Source organism: Oncorhynchus masou, chromosome 24, assembly GCF_036934945.1.
Source record: "Oncorhynchus masou masou isolate Uvic2021 chromosome 24, UVic_Omas_1.1, whole genome shotgun sequence".
In the NCBI taxonomy this organism is placed as follows: Eukaryota; Metazoa; Chordata; class Actinopteri; order Salmoniformes; family Salmonidae; genus Oncorhynchus; species Oncorhynchus masou.
Genome location: NC_088235.1, coordinates 84231942 through 84251796, shown reverse-complemented (window position 1 = coordinate 84251796; position 19855 = coordinate 84231942). Strand labels below are relative to the sequence as shown.

Genomic DNA, 19855 nt, shown 5'->3' with positions numbered 1-19855 from the left:
GGCACTAAAGTAAAACTGCAAAAAACATGACAAAGAAATGTACTATGTCCTGAATACAAAGCGTTATGTTTGGGGCAAATGCAAAAACACATCACCTAGTACTACTCTTCATATTTTCAAGCATGGTGGTGGCTGCATCATGTTATGGTTATGCTTGTCATTGTCAAGGACAGGGTTGTTTTTTACATAAAAAGAAACAGACTCAAGCCAAGTACAGGAAAAATCCTAGAGGAAAACCTGTTTCAGTCTGCTTTGAAACAGACACCGGGAGACAAATTCACCTTTCAACGGGACAATAACCTAAAACACAAGGCCAAATATACACTGGAGTTGTTTGCCAAAATGACATTGAATGTTTCTGAGTGGCTTAGTTACAGTTTTGACGTAAATCCGCTTGAAAATATATGTTAAAAAAAAATGGCTGTCAAGCAATGATCAAGAACCAACTTGACAGAGATTGAAGAATTGTTAAAAGGATAATGTGCAAAGCTGTTTGTCATGTCCTGGTCTTAGTATTTTGTGTTTTATCTATTTGGTCAGGCCAGGGTGTGACATGGGTTTTTGTATGTGGTGTGTTTTGTCTTGGGTTTTTTTCATAGGTATTGGGTTTGTAGCTTAGTGGGGTGTTCTAGCTTAGTCTATGGCTGTCTGAAGTGGTTCTCAATCAGAGGCAGGTGTTCATCGTTGTCTCTGATTGGGAACCATATTTAGGCAGCCATATTCTTTGAGTGTTTCGTGGGTGATTGTCCTTTTGTCCTTATGTCTGTCGTGTGCTAGTTTGCACCAGTATTAGGCTGTTTCGGTTTTTGTGTTACGTTTGTTTGTTTTGAATTTTGATTCGCGTTTTTTTCTGTTTAATTAAACATGGATCGTAATAGCCACGCCGCATTTTGGTCCGACTCTCCTTTGCCTACAGAAAACTGTGACAGAATCACCCACCACAACAGGACCAAGCAGCGTGACAACAGGCAACAGCAACAGCGGTGCAATGAGGATTGGACATGGGACAATATATTGGATGGCAAGGGTTGCTACACATGGGAGGAGATCCTGGCGGGAAAGGATCGCCTTCCATGGGAACAGGTGGAGGCAGCGAGGAGAGCAGAGGCAGCCAGAGAGAAGAGCCGGCGATATGAGGAAACACGGTTGGCAAGGAAGCCCGGGAGTCAGCCCCAAAAATTTCTTGGCGGGGGCTCACAGGGAGTATGGCGACGCTAGGTAGGAGACCTACGCCAACTTCCTGTGCTTACCGGGGGGCTAGAGAGACTGGGCAGGCACCGTGTTATGCTGTGGTGCGCACGGTGTCCCCAGTGCGGGTGCATAGCCCGGTGCGGTACATTCCAGCCCCGCGTATCGGCCAGGCTAGAATGAGCGTCGAGCCAAATGCCATGAAGCCGGCTCTACGCATCTGGTCCCCAGTGAGTCTCCTTGGGCCGGCTTACATGGCACCATCCTTGCGCACGGTGTCCCTGGTTCGCCTGCATAGCCCAGTGCGGGCTATTCCACCTTGCCGCACTGGCAGAGCGACCGGGAGTATTCAACCAGGTAAGGTTGGGCAGGCTCGGTGCTCAAGAGCTCCAGTGTGCCTGCACGGTCCGGTCTACCCTGTACCACCTCCACGCACCAGCCCTCCGGTGGCAGCTCCCCGCACCAGGCTTCCTGTGCGTGTCCTCGGCCCAGTACCACCAGTGCCAGCACCACGCATCAGGCCTACAGTGCGCCTCGCCTCTCTAGCGCTGCCAGAGCCTTCCTCCTCTCCTGCGCTGCCGGAGTCTCCCACCTGTTTAGCGCTGCCAGAGCCTTCCTCCTCTACAGCGCTGCCGGAGTCTCCCGCCTGGCCAGAGCTGCCAGTCTGCATGGAGCAGCCAGAGCTGCCAGTCTGCAAGGAGCCGCCAGTCTGTAAGGAGCCGCCAGTCTGCAAGGAGCCGCCAGTCTGCAAGGAGCCGCCAGTCTGCAAGGAGCCGCCAGTCTGCAAGGAGCTGCCAGAGCCGCCAGTCAGCATGGAGCAGCCAGAGCCGCCAGTCAGCATGGAGCAGCCAGAGCCGCCAGTCAGCCAGGATCTTCCAGATCCGCCAGTCAGCCAGGATCTTCCAGATCCGCCAGTCAGCCAGGATCCGCCAGTCAGCCAGGATCCGCCAGTCAGCCAGGATCTTCCAGATCCGCCAGTCAGCCAGGATCTTCCAGATCCGCCAGTCAGCCAGGATCTTCCAGATCCGCCAGTCAGCCAGACTCTTCCAGATCCGCCAGACTCTTCCAGATCCGCCAGTCAGCCAGGATCTGCCAGAACCGCCAGCCAGCCAGGATCTGCCAGAGCCAACTACCTGCCTGAGCTGCCCCTCAGTGCCGAGCTGCCCCTCAGTCCCGAGCTGCCCCTCAGTGCCGAGCTGCCCCTCAGTGCCGAGCTGCCCCTCAGTGCCGAGCTGCCCCTCAGTGCCGAGCTGCCCCTCAGTCCAGTGGGGTCCTGGGTGAGGACTACTAGGCCAAGGTCGGCGGCGAGGGTCGCCTATCTAAGGACGCGAGGAAGATGGACTAAGAATTTGTTAGAGTGGGGTCCACGTCCCGCGCCGGAGCCACCACCGTGGACAGACGCCCACCCGGACCCTCCCCTATGGGTTTTGGTGTGCGGCCGGGAGTCCGCACCTGGGGGGGGGGATTCTGTCACGCCCTGGTCTTAGTATTTTGTGTTTTCTTCATCTATTTGGTCAGGCCAGGGTGTGACATGGGTTTTTGTATGTGGTGTGTTTTGTCTTGGGGTTTTTTCATAGGTATCGGGTTTGTAGCTTAGTGGGGTGTTCTAGCTTAGTCTATGGCTGTCTGAAGTGGTTCTCAATCAGAGGCAGGTGTTTATCGTTGTCTCTGATTGGGAACCATATTTAGGCAGCCATATTCTTTGAGTGTTTCGTGGGTGATTGTCCTTATGTCCTTGTTTCTGTCGTGTGTTAGTTTGCACCAGTATAGGCTGTTTCGGTTTTCGTGTTACGTTTGTTGTTTTCGTATTGATTCGTGTTTTTTCTTGTTTCATTAAAATATGAATCACAATAGCCACGCCGCATTTTGGTCCGACTCTCCTTCACAAATAGAAAACCGTTACACTGTTAGAGACTACCCCGAGAAAGAATAGGAGCTGTAATCACTGCACATGTATTGACTCAGGGTTGTGAATACTTATGTAAATGAGATATTTCTGTACGTCATTTTCAATAAATTTGTGCAAAAGTGTAAAAAAAACATGCTTTCACTTTGTCATTATTCGGTACTGTGTGTAGATTGGTGAGAAAAAACAAAGATTTAATCCATTTTGAATTCAGGCTGTAACAACAAAATGTGGAATAAGGAAAGGGATATGAATACCTTCTGAAGGCACTGTATCTGTTAATACTGCAAGGAAGTTGTACAATACTCACGTCCTGATTGCTCATGTCCCAGTACGGCCGCTCGCCAAATGACATCACCTCCCACATGACGATGCCGTAGCTCCACACGTCGCTGGCTGAGGTGAACTTCCTGTAGGCGATGGCCTCAGGGGCTGTCCATCTCACTGGGATCTTCCCTCCCTGGGGGGAGAGACAGAGACAAGGAAGAAAGAGAGGGAAATGTTTTAGACTGTAATCTTGTGTCTCTTTACACTGGCTGGTTAGACATGACATTTGACCGTTTCCTGCTTTTTAAGGGCAAGGCCCAAATATAAACGCCAAAGACGAACGGAGAACCATATCTGTGAGCTTCCTCTTACAAATACACTGAAATCACCCCACCAATCAGAGTATTCATTCAAAACATACCATCTCCATATCAAAAACATATGCAATGGACTTAAAACCACTCTATTTATATAGCATTATAAACATTCTTTTGGAAAACCTTTTTTTTTTAATCACAAGCTGACTATATTTATTTTGAAAAAATATATTAGTTATGAGTGTACCAACAACACTGACTCACCATGCAATTATTTTCATTAACATTGATGAACGATGCTCATTACATATTTCCCACCATGCATACAGGACACCCTGGGTGATTTATCTTACAACTCCTGGAAGAGTGTACTCTTAACAGCACCAAAAGGCCTGGACGTGTATGCTTTTGGGTAAGCCTGATTCCAAAAGAACTGCAGGCTTTACACAGCCCTCCTCTGGATCTAGCTACATGCTCTACAGGGAACATATTTATGAGTGTGTGCAGTTAGAGAATCACATTGGGCTGATGGTGGATCCCATCTATTGGAGACAGTTGAATTAAAGACCTCTGTCAGCTGGACTGAAATTCATGAATCTCAAGTCCTGTTCTGATTGTTCTGGGCAGAGAGTCTTGTGGTTGAAAAGCCTGTACTGTGAATTCACAGGACTGAGAGAAAACCCCTGATGAGTGTTGAGCAGGGAAACCACCAGCAATAATATTCACATGCCATCAACAGCTAAATGGACCTGATGCTTACAAGTCAGTTGTTGATTCAAGAATAACATATGTATTACCAAGGATCTATTTTAGAAGGAAGATTTTTGATGTGGAAGTGTATTCAGTGTGACATCATGAGAAATGAACCATTGTTCAGAAGCATGCTTTGAATCAAACACTCAGTTCTTGTGCATTTCATTTACAGCGCTTTGAGATACTTTCCCTCTGTGTGTTCTTTGGCTCCTGGAGGCGAACTCAGATGTCTCTTCCACAACAGAAGAAAGGAATGCTACAGCAAATACTACAAATCCCAGTATTTCCTGCTGAATGTATTATGCTTCAATGGTTAGCTCGTTTGAGGCTGCATTGCAGATCCCCTATAATTAACGCTATGGGGGAGGCAGCCGAACCGCAGGTTTTTAATAAAGCAAATTGTTGAAATGCAGAGGAAAACAAAAGGCTTGGCTCACACTGTATATTTATAATGAATAGAGTCGACTTTCTCTCTCTACCCAATAAAAACTGCGAGAAGAGAGAATTCCCTCAGGGAAACAAGGAAATTATGAAACTTAAAAGTGTTGACAAAATTACTGTAAGGTCTATAGTCAACAAAGCTTCAGAGCTCCAGACACTGTGTGATGTCTAGTGTAAGGAGTGGAGAAAGGCATAAGGAATGGAGAGAGATAGCGTAGGGAGTGGAGAAAGGCATAAGGAATGGAGAGAGAGAGTGTGAGTGGAAAAAGGCATAAGGAATGGAGAGAGATAGCGTAGGGAGTGGAGAAAGGCATAAGGAATGGAGAGAGATAGCGTAGGGAGTGGAGAAAGGCATAAGGAATGGAGAGAGATAGCGTAGTGTAAGGAATGGAGTGGAAAAAGGCATAAGGAATGGAGAGAGATAGCGTAGGGAGTGGAGAAAGGCATAAGGAATGGAGAGAGATAGCGTAGGGAGTGGAGAAAGGCATAAGGAATGGAGAGAGAGAGTGTGAGTGGAAAAAGGCATACTGAATGGAAAGAGATAGGAGTCTTTATTAATTTCACAGTACAACTACTGATATCATTAAAAGCTGCTGTGTTTTGGTACTGCATGTTGGTTACACCATGACTGTTACTTAAATGAATGACAAGAATTACATGTCATAATTTATTGAAGTATTTGAAATGGGTGTCTTCTTTTTGAGGAGTATGCTAACCTACATAAAACACATACAGAAACAACCCCTCTCCTGTATCTCTCCCTAGAACAAACACAGGCAAACCTTTCTCCTGTATCTCTCCATAGCACAAATACAGGCAAACCTCTCTCCTGTATCTCTCCCTAGAACAAACACAGGCAAACCTCTCTCCTGTATCTCTCCCTAGCACAAACCTCTCTCCTGTATCTCTCCCTAGCACAAACACAGGCAAACCTCTCTCCTGTATCCCTCCCTAGAACAAACACAGGCAAACCTCTCCTGTATCTCTCCCTAGCACAAACACAGGCAAACCTCTCTCCTGTATCTCTCCCTAGCACAAACACAGGCAAACCTCTCTCCTGTATCTCTCCCTAGCACAAACACAGGCAAACCTCTCTCCTGTATCTCTCCCTAGCACAAACACAGGCAACCCTTTCTCCTGTATCTCTCCCTAGCACAAACACAGGCAACCCTCTTTCCTTTCCACTCCCTCCCTCTCATGCACGCACACACACACACACACTCACACAATCTTCATGTAGTATACATTTACACACATAACGTAAGCTCATAAATCTGCCACAGCAAATCATAAATAGTAATGTGAAGCCTAACCAGATTACTTTGTTTTTCCAATCTTCAAGGATAAATTAGACTATTAATATGGCAGAGGGGTGATGAAAAATGCATTTCATGCCAGCCGGCATAATTTGGTTTATGATCCCATTGGGTGAAGAGAATGGCACTTATTCTGTAAAAAATACAACTCCAGGGGTATCGAGGGCTGGCTTTTCCCATCTCACATTCTTGTTTTTATAGTACAGTTAAACCCAAATCAATATGGCCCTACTCCAGATATGTATCATTGGGACATTTCAGCAAAGCAGGCTTTTCCCCTCAGTCTCCAGTGACTGTCATCCCTTCTTAAAGCCAAGTGGGTTTCACACTGTCAAAACCATGAGGATATGTATCTAAATGGCAGGAAGCAGGGAAACCCTGCATTAATGGAAATTTAGAGAGCAGTACAAGTTATATTGATATTTTCTGGAAAAACAGTTTGTGGAAACCGACTGGGTAGATACGGATTGATACATTACAAACAGGAATAGGAACTAATTATCACGTATACCTCCCTAACATACAGCACTCCCATGGTTCCTGCATTACTTATGCTCTAACTTATTTAAATATTGACAAACTTACTTTATATTTGTGTCAATATTGAGATGTTGAAGTCACATACTGCACAAGGGACCAGGAGCTTGGCTTAGATAGAGGTCATTTAACGTATCATCTTTGACCTATGAAGGACTGGACAAAAATTATTAGATGAGAAAATGTAAATGGTGAGCCACCCACTGTGCAGTTCTGGTGCTCTTTGATAGATTGTTCTGTACAGCTTTGGGCCTCTACATTCTTCTGTCTCAACTCTCACTCCCCATGATGTGTGTGACATTTACAAAGGCCTAAAAGTCACTGCACACACTCACACTACAAATCTCCCCTACAAAGGTGAGTAAAAGAGCCCCTCATGGCCAAAGCCATTATATCAGGTTTGTTATAATATGTGTGATATATGTGATACAATCTAATTGCTAATTGTTTATATGTATGTATAGTGCAATTCATCAGTGAAATCAAACATGCTTTTCAATTAGTAATCTTACTGCCAATAGGTTGCAGTCAGCAACTAAAAGACTGTGGTTGAAAGTAGGAGAAATGCTTTACTTCTGCAATGGCTGTTTTTTTTTAAATCAGGTGCGGTTAAGCAATAACCTTTTCACCTCAAAAAGCCCTTTCAGAGCCAACCAACATAACATTGGCTGGAGAACCTGAATTAAAAGGGCAAGCAAACAGAAAGAAATCAATGATGTTGTTTAGCAGTGCAGTCTGAGGTGCTAAGGGTAGAGCTCGTTAGGTGAAAAGGGCGACCCCAGCCCAGATAGCTCTGTTTCCCATTTCAAACAGCAGTGGAGCAGCTCAGCCCTGTAATGGAAACAGCTAGCCTGTTGGCTAGGTTCGTTCCTCATGTTGAGTTGGGATATGATGAGAAACTGAAGCATTGGAGCTACCCCTGCCATATTTATCACAGCAAACCCATGTTATAGGAGAAAATATGGCGCTGTACAACTTGACGATCGGGAGTAGGCTACAGTACTAAAAGCTTAACATTTCCACACCCTACATGTATAATTGTAGTCTAACCAATACCCACATTGAGATTCAGTGAAAATAAAAATCTCATTGATTTGTCAAGACCAGTCCTCATGCTTGTCTCAGAGCAGCACCAAACGGTGCTAAAATAGTGACCACAGCGGGTAGGCTATTGCTTCAAATCCTATTGCTTCTAACTTCATTATGCTCTTTAAATAAATAAGACCTATACCACTTTTAACCTTTTTGGGATAGGGGACAGCATGTTCACTTTTGGATGAATAGCGTCCCCAGAGTGAACTGACTCCTACTCTGTTCCAGATACTAATATATGCATAATATTATTAGTATTGGGTAGAAAACACTCTGAAGTTTCTAAAACTGTTTGGATAATGTCTGTCAATATAACAGAACTCATATGGCAGGCGAAAACCTGAGAAAAATCCAACCAGGAAGTGGTACATCTGACATTTGTAGTTTTTCAAAGCTTGGCCTACCGAATACACATTGAGATATGGATGAGGTTGCACTTCCTATGGCTTCCACTATATGTCAACCGTATTTAGAAACTGGTTTGAGGATTCTACTATAAAGGAGGGGCTCATGAGACCTCTTTGAGTCAGTGGTCTGGCAGAGAGCGTTGGTCTCATGATGCGCGCTCCCAACAGAGTTACTTCTCGTTCCAGTGCTTTTCTGAAGACATAGGAATTCTCCGGTTGGAAAATTGATGTTTTATGTTAAAAACATCCTAACGATTGATTCCATACATCGTTTGACATGTTTCTAAAGGACTGTAACGGAACATTTTGAGTTTTTGTCTGGATGAAGTGCCTGCGCCTCGAAGATGGATTACTGGGCTGAACATGATAACAACAAGTGGCTATTTGGACATAAATGAAGGAACTTTATGGAACAAATCAGTCATTTATTGTCAAACTGGGATTCCTGGGAGTGCCTTCTGATGAAGGTCATCAAAGGTAAGTGAATAGTTATGGTGTTGTTTCTAACTTGGTTGATTCCAAAATGGCGGATATTCCTCTGGCTGTTTTGGGTTCTGAGTTTTTTTTAAATCTGACACAGCGGTTGCATTAAGGAGAAGTCTATCTTTAATTCTGTGATAATTACACTTGTATCTTTTATCAATGTTTATTATGAGTATTTCTGCAAAATCATTGGATGTTTTGAAATCAAATCATTACTGCACGTAAGGTGCCAATGTACACTGAGATTTCTGGATATAAATATGCACATTATCGAACAAAACATACATGTATTGTGTAACATGATGTCCTATAAGTGTAATCTGATGAAGATCAAAGGTTAGTGATTCATTTTATCTATATTTCTGCTTTTTGTGACTCCTAACTTTGTCTGTAAAAATGTGTTTTTTTTCGACTTGGCTATGACCTAACATAATCATATGTTGTGCTTTAGCTGTAAAACATTTTAAATCGGACACGATGGGTAGATTAACAAGATGTTTATCTTTCATTTGCTGTATTGGACTTGTTAATGTGTGAAAGTTACACATTTCTAAAAAATATTTTTGAATTTCGCGCGCGGCCTTTTCAGCCGAATGTTGTCGAGGGGTTCCGCTTTCGCTAGAAAGGTTAACAGCACATTACTCAACACCTATGGTAGGCCTGCAGTATATCGGATTTTTATTTTTTCATGACGTGACCGACAATAATTACATATGGGTCTCCCGGGGGCAGCCGGCACAGTTATCGAACCTACATCTGTAGCAGCGCATTTTGCACTGCGATGCAGTGTCTTATACTGCTGCACCAATCAGGAGGGCAATCATAATACTCTACATGGTGTCCAGGTCAGGATAACCAAAACAATTCTTTATTAAAGACTATCAGAAAGAATGTTGGTACTTATTTATTTTGATCCAAATCCATGAATGAGTGAGTCACTCAGCTTTATGTAGGTGCCGGGCTATATGACTGTGCCATCAACATGATAATACTGTATATATATCGATATTTTGGAGGTTATTTTGTGATCAAAAAACAAAAATGAGTGATTGTAATCTGAATAAAAGGCCAAAATAGTATTTCTGTTTTTAGAGGGAGAGAAACGCTGGGCCAATTGTGCGCCGCCCTATGGGTATCTCCCAATCAAGTTTATTTGTCAGGTGCGCCTAATACAACAGGTGTAGACCTTACAGTGAAATTATTACTTACAGGCTCTAACCAACAGTGCAATTTTGAAGTAAAAAAAGGTATTAGGTGAGCAATAGATAAGCAAAGAAATAAAAACAACAGTAAAAAAGACTGAAAAATAACAGTAGCGTGACTATATACAGTAGCGAGGCTATAACAATAGCGAGGCTATATACAGGCACCGGTTAGTCGGGCTAATTGAGGTAGTATATACAGTGAGGCAAAAAAGTATTTAGTCAGCCACCAATTGTGCAAGTTCTCCCACTTAAAAATATGAGAGAGGCCTGTAATTTTCATCATAGGTACACTTCAACTATGACAGACAAAATGAGGGAAAAAAATCCAGAAAATCACATTGTATGATTTTTAATGAATGTAGTTGCAAATTATGGTGGAAAATAAGTATTTGGTCAATAACAAAAGTTTCTCAATACTTTGTCATATACCCTTTGTTGGCAATGACAGAGGTCAAACGTTTTCTGTAAGTCTTCACACACTGTTGCTGGTATTTTGGCCCATTCCTCCATGCAGATCTCCTCTATAACAGTGATGTTTTGGGGCTGTTGCTGGGCAACACGGACTTTCAACTCCCTCCAAAGATTTTCTATGGGGTTGAGATCTGGAGACTGGCTAAGCCTCTGCTTCTTACGAAGCATTTCCTGGGCGGTGTGTTTGGGATCATTGTCATGCTGAAAGACCCAGCCACGTTTCATCTTCAATGCCCTTGCTGATGGGAGGTTTTCACTCAAAATCTCATGATACATGGCCCCATTCATTCTTTCCTTAACACGGATCAGTCGTCCTGGTCCCTTTAGAGAAAAACAGCCCCAAAGCATGATGTTTCCACCCCCATGCTTCACAGTAGGTATGGAGCTCTTTGGATGCAACTCAGCATTCTTTGTCCTCCAAACACGACGAGTTGAGTTTTTCCCAAAAAGTTATATTTTGGTTTCATCTGACCATATGACATTCTCCCAATTTTCTTCTGCATCATCCAAATGCTTTCAAGCAAACTTCAGACGGGCCTGGACATGTACTGGCTTAAGCAGGGGGACACGTCTGGCACTGCAGGATTTGAGTACCTGGTGACGTAGTGTGTTACTGATGGTAGGCTTTGTTACTTTGGTCACAGCTCTCTGCAGGTCATTCACTAGGTCCCCCCGTGTGGTTCTGGGATTTTTGCTCACCATTCTTGTGATCATTTTGACCCCACGGGGTGAGATCTTGCGTGGAGCCCCAGATCGAGGGAGATTATCAGTGGTCTTGGATGTCTTCCATTTCCTAATAATTGCTCCCACAGTTGATTTCTTCAAACCAAGCTGCTTACCTATTGCAGATTCAGTCTTCCCAGCCTGGTGCAGGTCTACAATTTTGTTTCTGGTGTCCTTTGACAGCTCTTTGGTCTTGGCCATAGTGGAGTTTGGAGTGTGACTGTTTGAGGTTGTGGACAGGTGTCTTTTATACTGATAACAAGTTCAAACAGGTGCCATTAATACAGGTAACGAGTGGAGGACAGAGGAGCCTCTTAAAGAAGAAGTTACAGGTCTGTGAGCCAGAAATCTTGCTTGTTTGTAGGTGACCAAAAACTTATTTTCCACCATAATTTGCAAATAAATTCATTAAAAATCCTATAATGTGATTTTCTGGATTTTTTTCCCCCGCCTCATTTTATCTGTCACAGTTGAAGTGTACCTATGATGAAAATTACAGGCCTCATATTTTTAAGTGGGAGAACTTGCACAATTGTTTATTTTTATTTATTTATTTATGTTTTTTTAACTTCCGGCACCGACAGAGATGGCCGCCTCGCTTCGCGTTCCTAGGAAACTATGCAGTTTTTTGTTTTTTTTACGTGCTATTTCTAACAGTAGTACCCCAGGTCATCTTAGGTTTCATTACATACAGTCGAGAAGAACTACTGAATATAAGATCAGCGTCAACTCACCATCAGTACGACCAAGAATATGACTTTCGCGAAGCGGATCCTGTGTTCTGCCTTTCACCCAGGACAACGGAATGGATCCCAGCCGGCGACACAAAAAAACGATTCCGTAAAGGAGGGAAACGAGGCGGTCTTCTGGTCAGAATCCGGAGACGGGCACATCGTGCACCACTCCCTAGCATTCTTCTCGCCAATGTCCAGTCTCTTGACAACAAGGTTGATGAAATCCGAGCAAGGGTAGCATTCCAGAGGGACATCAGAGACTGTAACGTTCTTTGCTTCACGGAAACATGGCTCACTGGAGAGACGCTATCGGAGTCGGTGCAGCCAGCGGGTTTCTCCATGCATCGCGCCGACAGAAACAAACATTTTTCTGGTAAGAAGAGGGGCCGACAGAAATCAAACATCTTCCTTCTGGTCACCTGATTTAGAAGTAGACCGGAGAATTCTCTTCGATTATAATCACAGCCGTATATATTCCCCCCAATCAGACACGTTGGCTCTGAACGAACTTTATTTGACTCTTTGCAAACTGGAATCCATACATCCTGAGGCTGCATTCATTGTAGCTGGGGATTTTAACAAGGCTAATCTGAAAACAAGACTCCCTAAATTGTATCAGCATATCGATTGCGCAACCAGGGCTGGCAAAACCTTGGATCATTGTTATTCTAACTTCCGCGACGCATATAAGGCCCTGCCCCGCCCTCCTTTCGGAAAAGCTGACCACGACTCCATTTTGCTGATCCCTGCCTACAGACAGAAACTAAAACAAGAACCTCCCACGCTGAGGTCTGTCCAATGCTGGTCCGACCAAGCTGATTCCACACTCCAAGACTGCTTCCATCACGTGGTCTGGGATATGTTTCGTATTGCATCAGACAACAAAATTGACGAATACTCTGATTCGGTGTGCGAGTTCATTAGAACGTGCGTTGAAGATGTCGTTCCCCATAGCAACGATTAAAACATTCCCAAACCAGAAACCGTGGATTGATGGCAGCATTCGCGTGAAACTGAAAGCGCGAACCACTGCTTTTAATCAGGGCAAGGTGACTGGAAACATGACCGAATACAAACAGTGCAGCTATTCCCTCCGCAAAGCTATCAAACAAGCTAAGCGTAAGTATAGAGACAAAGTAGAATCTCAATTCAACGGCTCAGACACAAGAGGTATGTGGCAGGGTCTACAGTCAATCACGGACTACAAAAAGAAAACCAGCCCAGTCACGGACCAGGATGTCTTGCTCCAAAGCAGACTAAATAACTTTTTTTGCCCGCTTTGAGGACAATACAGTGCCACTGACACGGCCTGCAACGAAAACATGCGGACTCTCCTTCACTGCAGCCGAGGTGAGTAAAACATTTAAACGTGTTAACCCTCTCAGGGCTGCAGGCCCAGACGGCATCCCCAGCCGCGCCCTCAGAGCATGCGCAGACCAGCTGGCTGGTGTGTTTACGGACATATTCAATCAATCCCTATACCAGTCTGCTGTTCCCACATGCTTCAAGAGGGCCACCATTGTTCCTGTTCCCAAGAAAGCTAAGGTAACTGAGCTAAACGACTACCGCCCCGTAGCACTCACTTCCGTCATCATGAAGTGCTTTGAGAGACTAGTCAAGGACCATATCACCTCCACACTACCTGACACCCTAGACCCACTCCAATTTGTTTACCGCCCAAATAGGTCCACAGACGATGCAATCTCAATCACACTGCACACTGCCCCAACCCATCTGGACAAGAGGAAGAGCTCGGCATTTAACACCATAGTACCCTCCAAGCTCGTCATCAAGCCTGTGCAACTGGGTACTGGACTTCCTGACGGGCCGCCCCCAGGTGGTGAGGGTAGGCAACAACATCTCCACCCCGCTGATCCTCAACACTGGGGCCCCACAAGGGTACTCCCTGTTCACCCACGACTGCATGGCCACGCACGCCTCCATCTCAATCATCAAGTTTGCGGACGACACAACAGTGGTAGGCTTGATTACCAACAACGACGAGACGGCCTACAGGGAGGAGGTGAGGGCCCTCGGAGTGTGGTGTCAGGAAAATAACCTCACACTCAACGTTAACAAAACTAAGGAGATGATTGTGGACTTCAGGAAACAGCAGAGGGAACACCCCCATATCCACATCGATGGAACAGTAGTGGAGAGGGTAGTAAGTTTTAAGTTCCTCGGCATACACATCACAGACAAACTGAATTGGTCCACCCACACAGACAGCATCGTGAAGAAGGCGCAGCAGCGCCTCTTCAACCCCAGGAGGCTGAAGAAATTCGGCTTGTCACCAAAAGCACTCACAAACTTCTACAGATGCACAATCGAGAGCATCCTGGCGGGCTGTATAACCGCCTGGTACGGCAACTGCTCCGCCCACAACCGTAAGGCTCTCCAGAGGGTAGTGAGGTCTGCACAACACATCACCGGTGGCAAACTACCTGCCCTCCAGGACACCTACACCACCCGATGTTACCGGAAGGCCATAAAGATAATCAAGGACAACAACCACCCGAGCCACTGCCTGTTCACCCCGCTATCATCCAGAAGGCGAGGTCAGTACAGGTGCATCAAAGCTGGGACCGAGAGACTGAAAAACAGCTTCTATCTCAAGGCCATCAGACTGTTAAACAGCAACCACTAACATTGAGTGGCTGCTGCCAACACACTGACTCAACTCCAGTCACTTTAATAATGGGAATTGATGGGAAATGTTGTAAAATATATCACTAGCCACTTTAAACAATGCTACCTAATATAATGTTTACATACCCTACATTATTCATCTCATATGTATACGTATATACTGTACTCTATATCATCTACTGCATCTTTATGTAATACATGTATCACTAGCCACTTTAACTATGCCACTTTGTTTACATACTCATCTCATATGTATATACTGTACTCGATACCATCTACTGTATCTTGCCTATGCTGCTCTGTACCATCACTCATTCATATATCTTTATGTACATATTCTTTATCCCCTTACACTTGTGTATAAGACAGTAGTTTTGGAATTATTAGTTAGATTACTTGTTGGTTATTACTGCATTGTCGGAACTAGAAGCACAAGCATTTTGCTACACTCGCATTAACATCTGCTAACCATGTGTATGTGACAAATAAAATTTGATTTGATTTGATTTTGACTGAATACTTTTTTGCCCCAGTGTACATGTAGGTATGGTTAAAGTGACTATGCATATATGATAAACAGAGAGTAGCAGTAGCGTAAACAAGGGGTTGGCGGGTGGCGGTACACAATGCAGATAGTCCGGGTAGCTAATGTGCGGGGGCACCGGTTAGTCGGGCTAACTGAGGTAGTATGTATATGCAGGTAAGGTTAAAGTGACTATGCATATATGATTAACAGAGAGTAGCAGCAGTGTAAAAGAGGGGTTGGGGGGTTGAGGGGACACACAACGCAAATAGTCCGGGGTTGCCATTTGATTACCTGTTCAGGAGTTTTATGGTAAAAGCTGTTGAGAAGTCTTTTGGTCCTAGACTTGGCGCTCCGGTACCGCTTTCCATGCGGTAGTAGAGAGAACAGTCTATGACTGGGGTGGCTGGGGTCTTTGACAATTTTTAGGGCCTTCCTCTGACACCGCCTGGTATAGAGGTCCTGGATGGCATGCAGCTTAGCCCCAGTGATGTACTGGGCCATACACACTAACCTCTGTAGTGCGTTGCAGTCGGAGGCCAAGCAGTTGCCGTACCAGGCAGTGATGCAACCAGTCAGGATGCTCTCAATGTTACAGCTGTAGAACCTTTTGAGGATCTGAGGACCCATGCCAAATCTTTTTAGTTTCCTGAGGTGGAATAGGCTTTGTCGTGCCCTCTTCACGACTGTCTTGGTGTGTTTGAACCATTCTAGTTTGTTGGTGATGTGGACACCAAGGAACGTGAAACTCTCAACCTGCTCCACTGCAGCCCCGTCGATGAGAATGGAGTGTGCTCGGTCCTCCTTTTCCTGTAGTCCACAATCATCTCCTTCGTCTTGGTTAAATTAAGGGATAGGTTGTTATTCTGGCACCACCCGGCCAGGTCTCTGGTGTTGGAGTCGTGCCTGGCCACACAGTCGTGGGTGAACAGGGAGTACAGGAAGGGACTGAGCACACACCCCTGGGATACTCCAGTGTTGAGGATCAGCGTGGCAGATGTGTTGCTACCTACCCTCACCACCTGGGGGCAGCCTATCTGGAAGTCCAGGATCCAGTTGCTGAGGAAGGTGTTTAGTCCCAGGATTCTTCGCTTAGTGATGAGCTTTGAGGGTACTATGGTGTTGAACGCTGAGCTGGACTCAATGAATAGCATTCTCATGTAGGTGTTCCTTTTGTCCAGGTGGGAAAGGCCAGACTGGAGTGCAATAGAGATTGCATGATCTGTGGATCTGTTTGGGTGGTATGCAAATTGGAGTGGGTCTAGGGTTTCTGGGATAATGGTGTTGATGTGAGCAATCACGGTAGGATGTATATCACGGTTGTAATAATAATAATAATAATACGTTTTGTTGTATTATTTGTTTTGTCTTTTCTGGTGGATTAAACTGAAATTGCAACCAATCACGGTCGGTTGTGATACAGTCAACCCAACTTAGAAATACAGATGTCCTAACCTCACGCTAGTAAGCCTGTGGCAAATAAGAGTGGAGCACAGAGAGTGGAGCGGGGAAGTGGGGCAGACCAGGAGTGGTTAAGACTGTCTTAATTAGCAGGCAGCAAACAAAGCATGGCCATAGCCCCCAAGCTTCTCCAGCCACCCTCAGCCATCAACCCAGAACCACAGGGTCAGCCATCTGGGCCAACCCTGACAGGAACAATACACACTGCCTCTCCGACATACTCACCCACATCCACACAGTCAGGCACACTCTCACTTACTATATACCCTCAAACATCCAGACAACAATGGTTTCTTCAGGAGATGATTCCAACGGAGGAAATACGAAGTGGGAAATCTACAATATAGAGTATAACTTAAGAGCTTATCATCAAAACCAAATGAAATCCAACTACTCTCTGAGGTATAACCTAGCAGAGATCTTAGATGATACTTGCAGGGTTGCCTACTACAATGCTCCTGCAAGCACCAATCAATAATTTGCTATAATCTATGACTGTGTGAGAGAGTGTCTTTGCATAGGCAGGCATGTACCCTCATCTCAGACATGGGTTGATATTCCATTCACAATGCCAAAGTCTAGTGTTCCACATTGTGTGATAACTGTCCATTTTGCTAACGGGAAAGAGAAAAATGTACTGTTTCCTTGCAAAATGTTGATGTTCTGATTGGAGCTGTTGTGGAGGCTGCCCTATGGGAAACTCATTATAAAGTTATGCCTCCTGAACACAGCCAGACAGACACCCAGAATTGTGGAAAAGGTTTTTTCTATTGAATTTCAGTTTTAACCAAAGAATTGTGAGAAGAGTCAGAACCCATCAAGATTGCAATTCATCAACTTGTGCATTTTGCTGCAGTAGTGCCATATAGCATACTGTAGTTATAGCATGTTATACTCATACATACTGTAGACTTTGTTATAAGATATGATTCTGGTGAAAGAAGAGTGACATTTCACATAAAATAATCCTTATTCACCACAGACACAAATAAATAACCATGGTCAACTATTGAATCACCCATCTCTCTCGACAGACAAGGGTACTCACCAGGGAGCTAGTATAGGTGGGGTCTGATGTGTCATCCTGCAGGTAACGGGACAGGCCGAAGTCGGACACCTTGCAGACCAGGTTGCTGTTGACCAGGATGTTGCGGGCGGCCAGGTCTCTGTGGACGTAGTTCATCTCTGCCAGGTACTTCATTCCTGCGGCGATGCCACGCATCATCCCCACTAGCTGGATCACTGTGAACTGCCCATCGTTTTGCTGCAGTGCAGGGGGCAGGGGGCATAGAGGAAATTATGTCACTTTAGAGATAATAACATAGTAAAGATTATTGGGAAAATAATACTCCCACTATGCATCTAGAATGTCCTTGTGTTGGAGATGCAAAGGTAAAGTTTAAAAAAATTGGTGGAGCAGTTTTTGTGCTAATAAAGCTTTAGGTACACCACCCCATTCACGAAAATGGTTCGCTCCTACAGACAGTGAGCCACGTGGCCTGCTATATAAAGCAGGCAGACAGGCATTGAGGCATTCAGTTACTGGTTGATTGAACGTTAGAATGGGCAAATAGAGTGATCTAAGCGACTTTGAGCGTGGTATGGGCTTTTCACGCACGACAGTGGGCTTTTCAGGCTTGACAGTGGGCTTTTCATGCACGACAGTATCTAAAGTTTATAGAGAATGGCGAAAAAAGAAAAAAAAGTCCAGTCAACGGCAGTCCTGTGGGCAAAAACAGCTTGGTGAGAGGTCGTCGGAGAACGGAAAGAATCATGGAAGCTAACAGGCGGGCCACAAACAGAATGGCGTCTCGGAAGTCGCAACTCGTTGGTCCTTTTCACGGATGGGGTATTGCAGCAGAAAATCACACAGGGTTCCACTCCTATCAGATAAAAAGAAAAAGAAGTGGCTCCAGTGGACACGCAATCACATATACTGGTTAATTGAGGAGTGGAAAAACATCGCCTGGTCTAGAGAATCCCGGTTCCTGCTGCTTCATACTGACGGCAGAGTCAGGATTTGGCAAAAGCAGTCCATGGCCCGATCCTGCCTGGTGTCAACAGTAAAGGTCAGTGGCGGTGGTGTAATGCTGTGGGGAATGTTTTCCATATATACGTTAGGTCCCGTGATACCAATTGAGCAACGTTTCCATGCCCCAAAGAATTCAGGCTGTTCTGGTGGCAAAGGGGGGTTCGACTCGTTAGTAGACGGGTGTACCTAATAAACTGAAAAACAAGTGTATATACAAAGAGTACTAGTCATAACTTTTGACACACCTACTCATTCCAGTGTTTTTCTATATTTTTACTATTTTCTACATTCTGGAGTGTACGGCTTAAAGTGGTCCTATGGACAGATACTCCAATCTCCCCTGTTGAGCTTTGCAGCTCCTCCTCTTTGTTGCCTCACTGATTAATGCCCTCCTTGCCTGGTCCGTAAGGTTTGGTGGGTGGCCCTCTCTTGGCAGGTTTGTTGTGGTGCCATATTCTTTCCATTTTTTAATAATGGATTTAATGGTGCTCACTGGGATGTTTAAAGTTTCGGATATTTTTTAATAACCCAACCCTGATCTGTACTTCTCCACAACTTTGACCCTGACCTGTTTGGATAGCTCTTTGGTCTTCATGATGCTGCTTGCTTGGTGGTGCCCCTTGCTTCGTGGTGTTGCAAACTCTGGGTCCTTTCAGAACAGGTGTATATCTAATGAGATCATGTGACACTTAAATAAAGTCCACCTGTGTGCAAACTAATTATGTGACTTCTGAAGGTAATTGGTTGCAACAGATCTTATTTAGGGGCTTCATAGCAAAGGGGGGTGAATACATATGCACGCACCACTTTTCCGTTTTATATTTAACAAGTATTTTTTTTCATTTCACATCACCAATTTGGACTATTTTGTGTATGTCCATTACATGAAATAAAAATAAATTTAAATGACAGGTTGTAATGCAACAAAATAGGAAAAATGTCAAGGCGTTGAAGACTTTTGCAAGGTACTGTACACACACACACACACACACACACACACACACACGCACACGCACACGCACACACACACACACCACACACAGTCGGAAGTCGGATATATTTCAACTCAGTTTCTCACAATTCCTGACATTTAATCCTAGTAAGAATTCCCTGTCTTCGGTCAGTTAGAATCACCACTATATTTAAGAATGTGAAATGTCAGAGTAATAGTAGAAATAATTATTTTTTTCAGTTGTTATTCCTTTCGTCACATGCCCAGGGGTCAGAAGTTTACATACACTCAATTAGTATTTGGTAGCATTGCTTTTAAATTGTTTAACTTGGGTCAAATGTTTCGGGTAGCCTTCCACAAGCTTCCCACAATAAATTGGGTGAATTTTGGCCCATTCA

General features: G+C 44.6%; 1 protein-coding gene across 1 annotated transcript in view; it reads right to left on the bottom strand.

Annotated features, from left to right (window-relative positions):
* LOC135512873 (ephrin type-B receptor 1-like) overlaps positions 1-19855 on the bottom strand; it is a 202228-nt gene that overhangs the window by 7953 nt on the left and 174420 nt on the right. The window contains exons 12-13 of the mRNA XM_064935338.1: positions 17522-17737; positions 3405-3554 (exon numbers count right to left, since the gene is read on the bottom strand). Of these exons, the coding sequence (XP_064791410.1) occupies positions 3405-3554; positions 17522-17737 (366 nt within the window). The remainder of the gene's footprint in view (positions 1-3404; positions 3555-17521; positions 17738-19855) is intronic.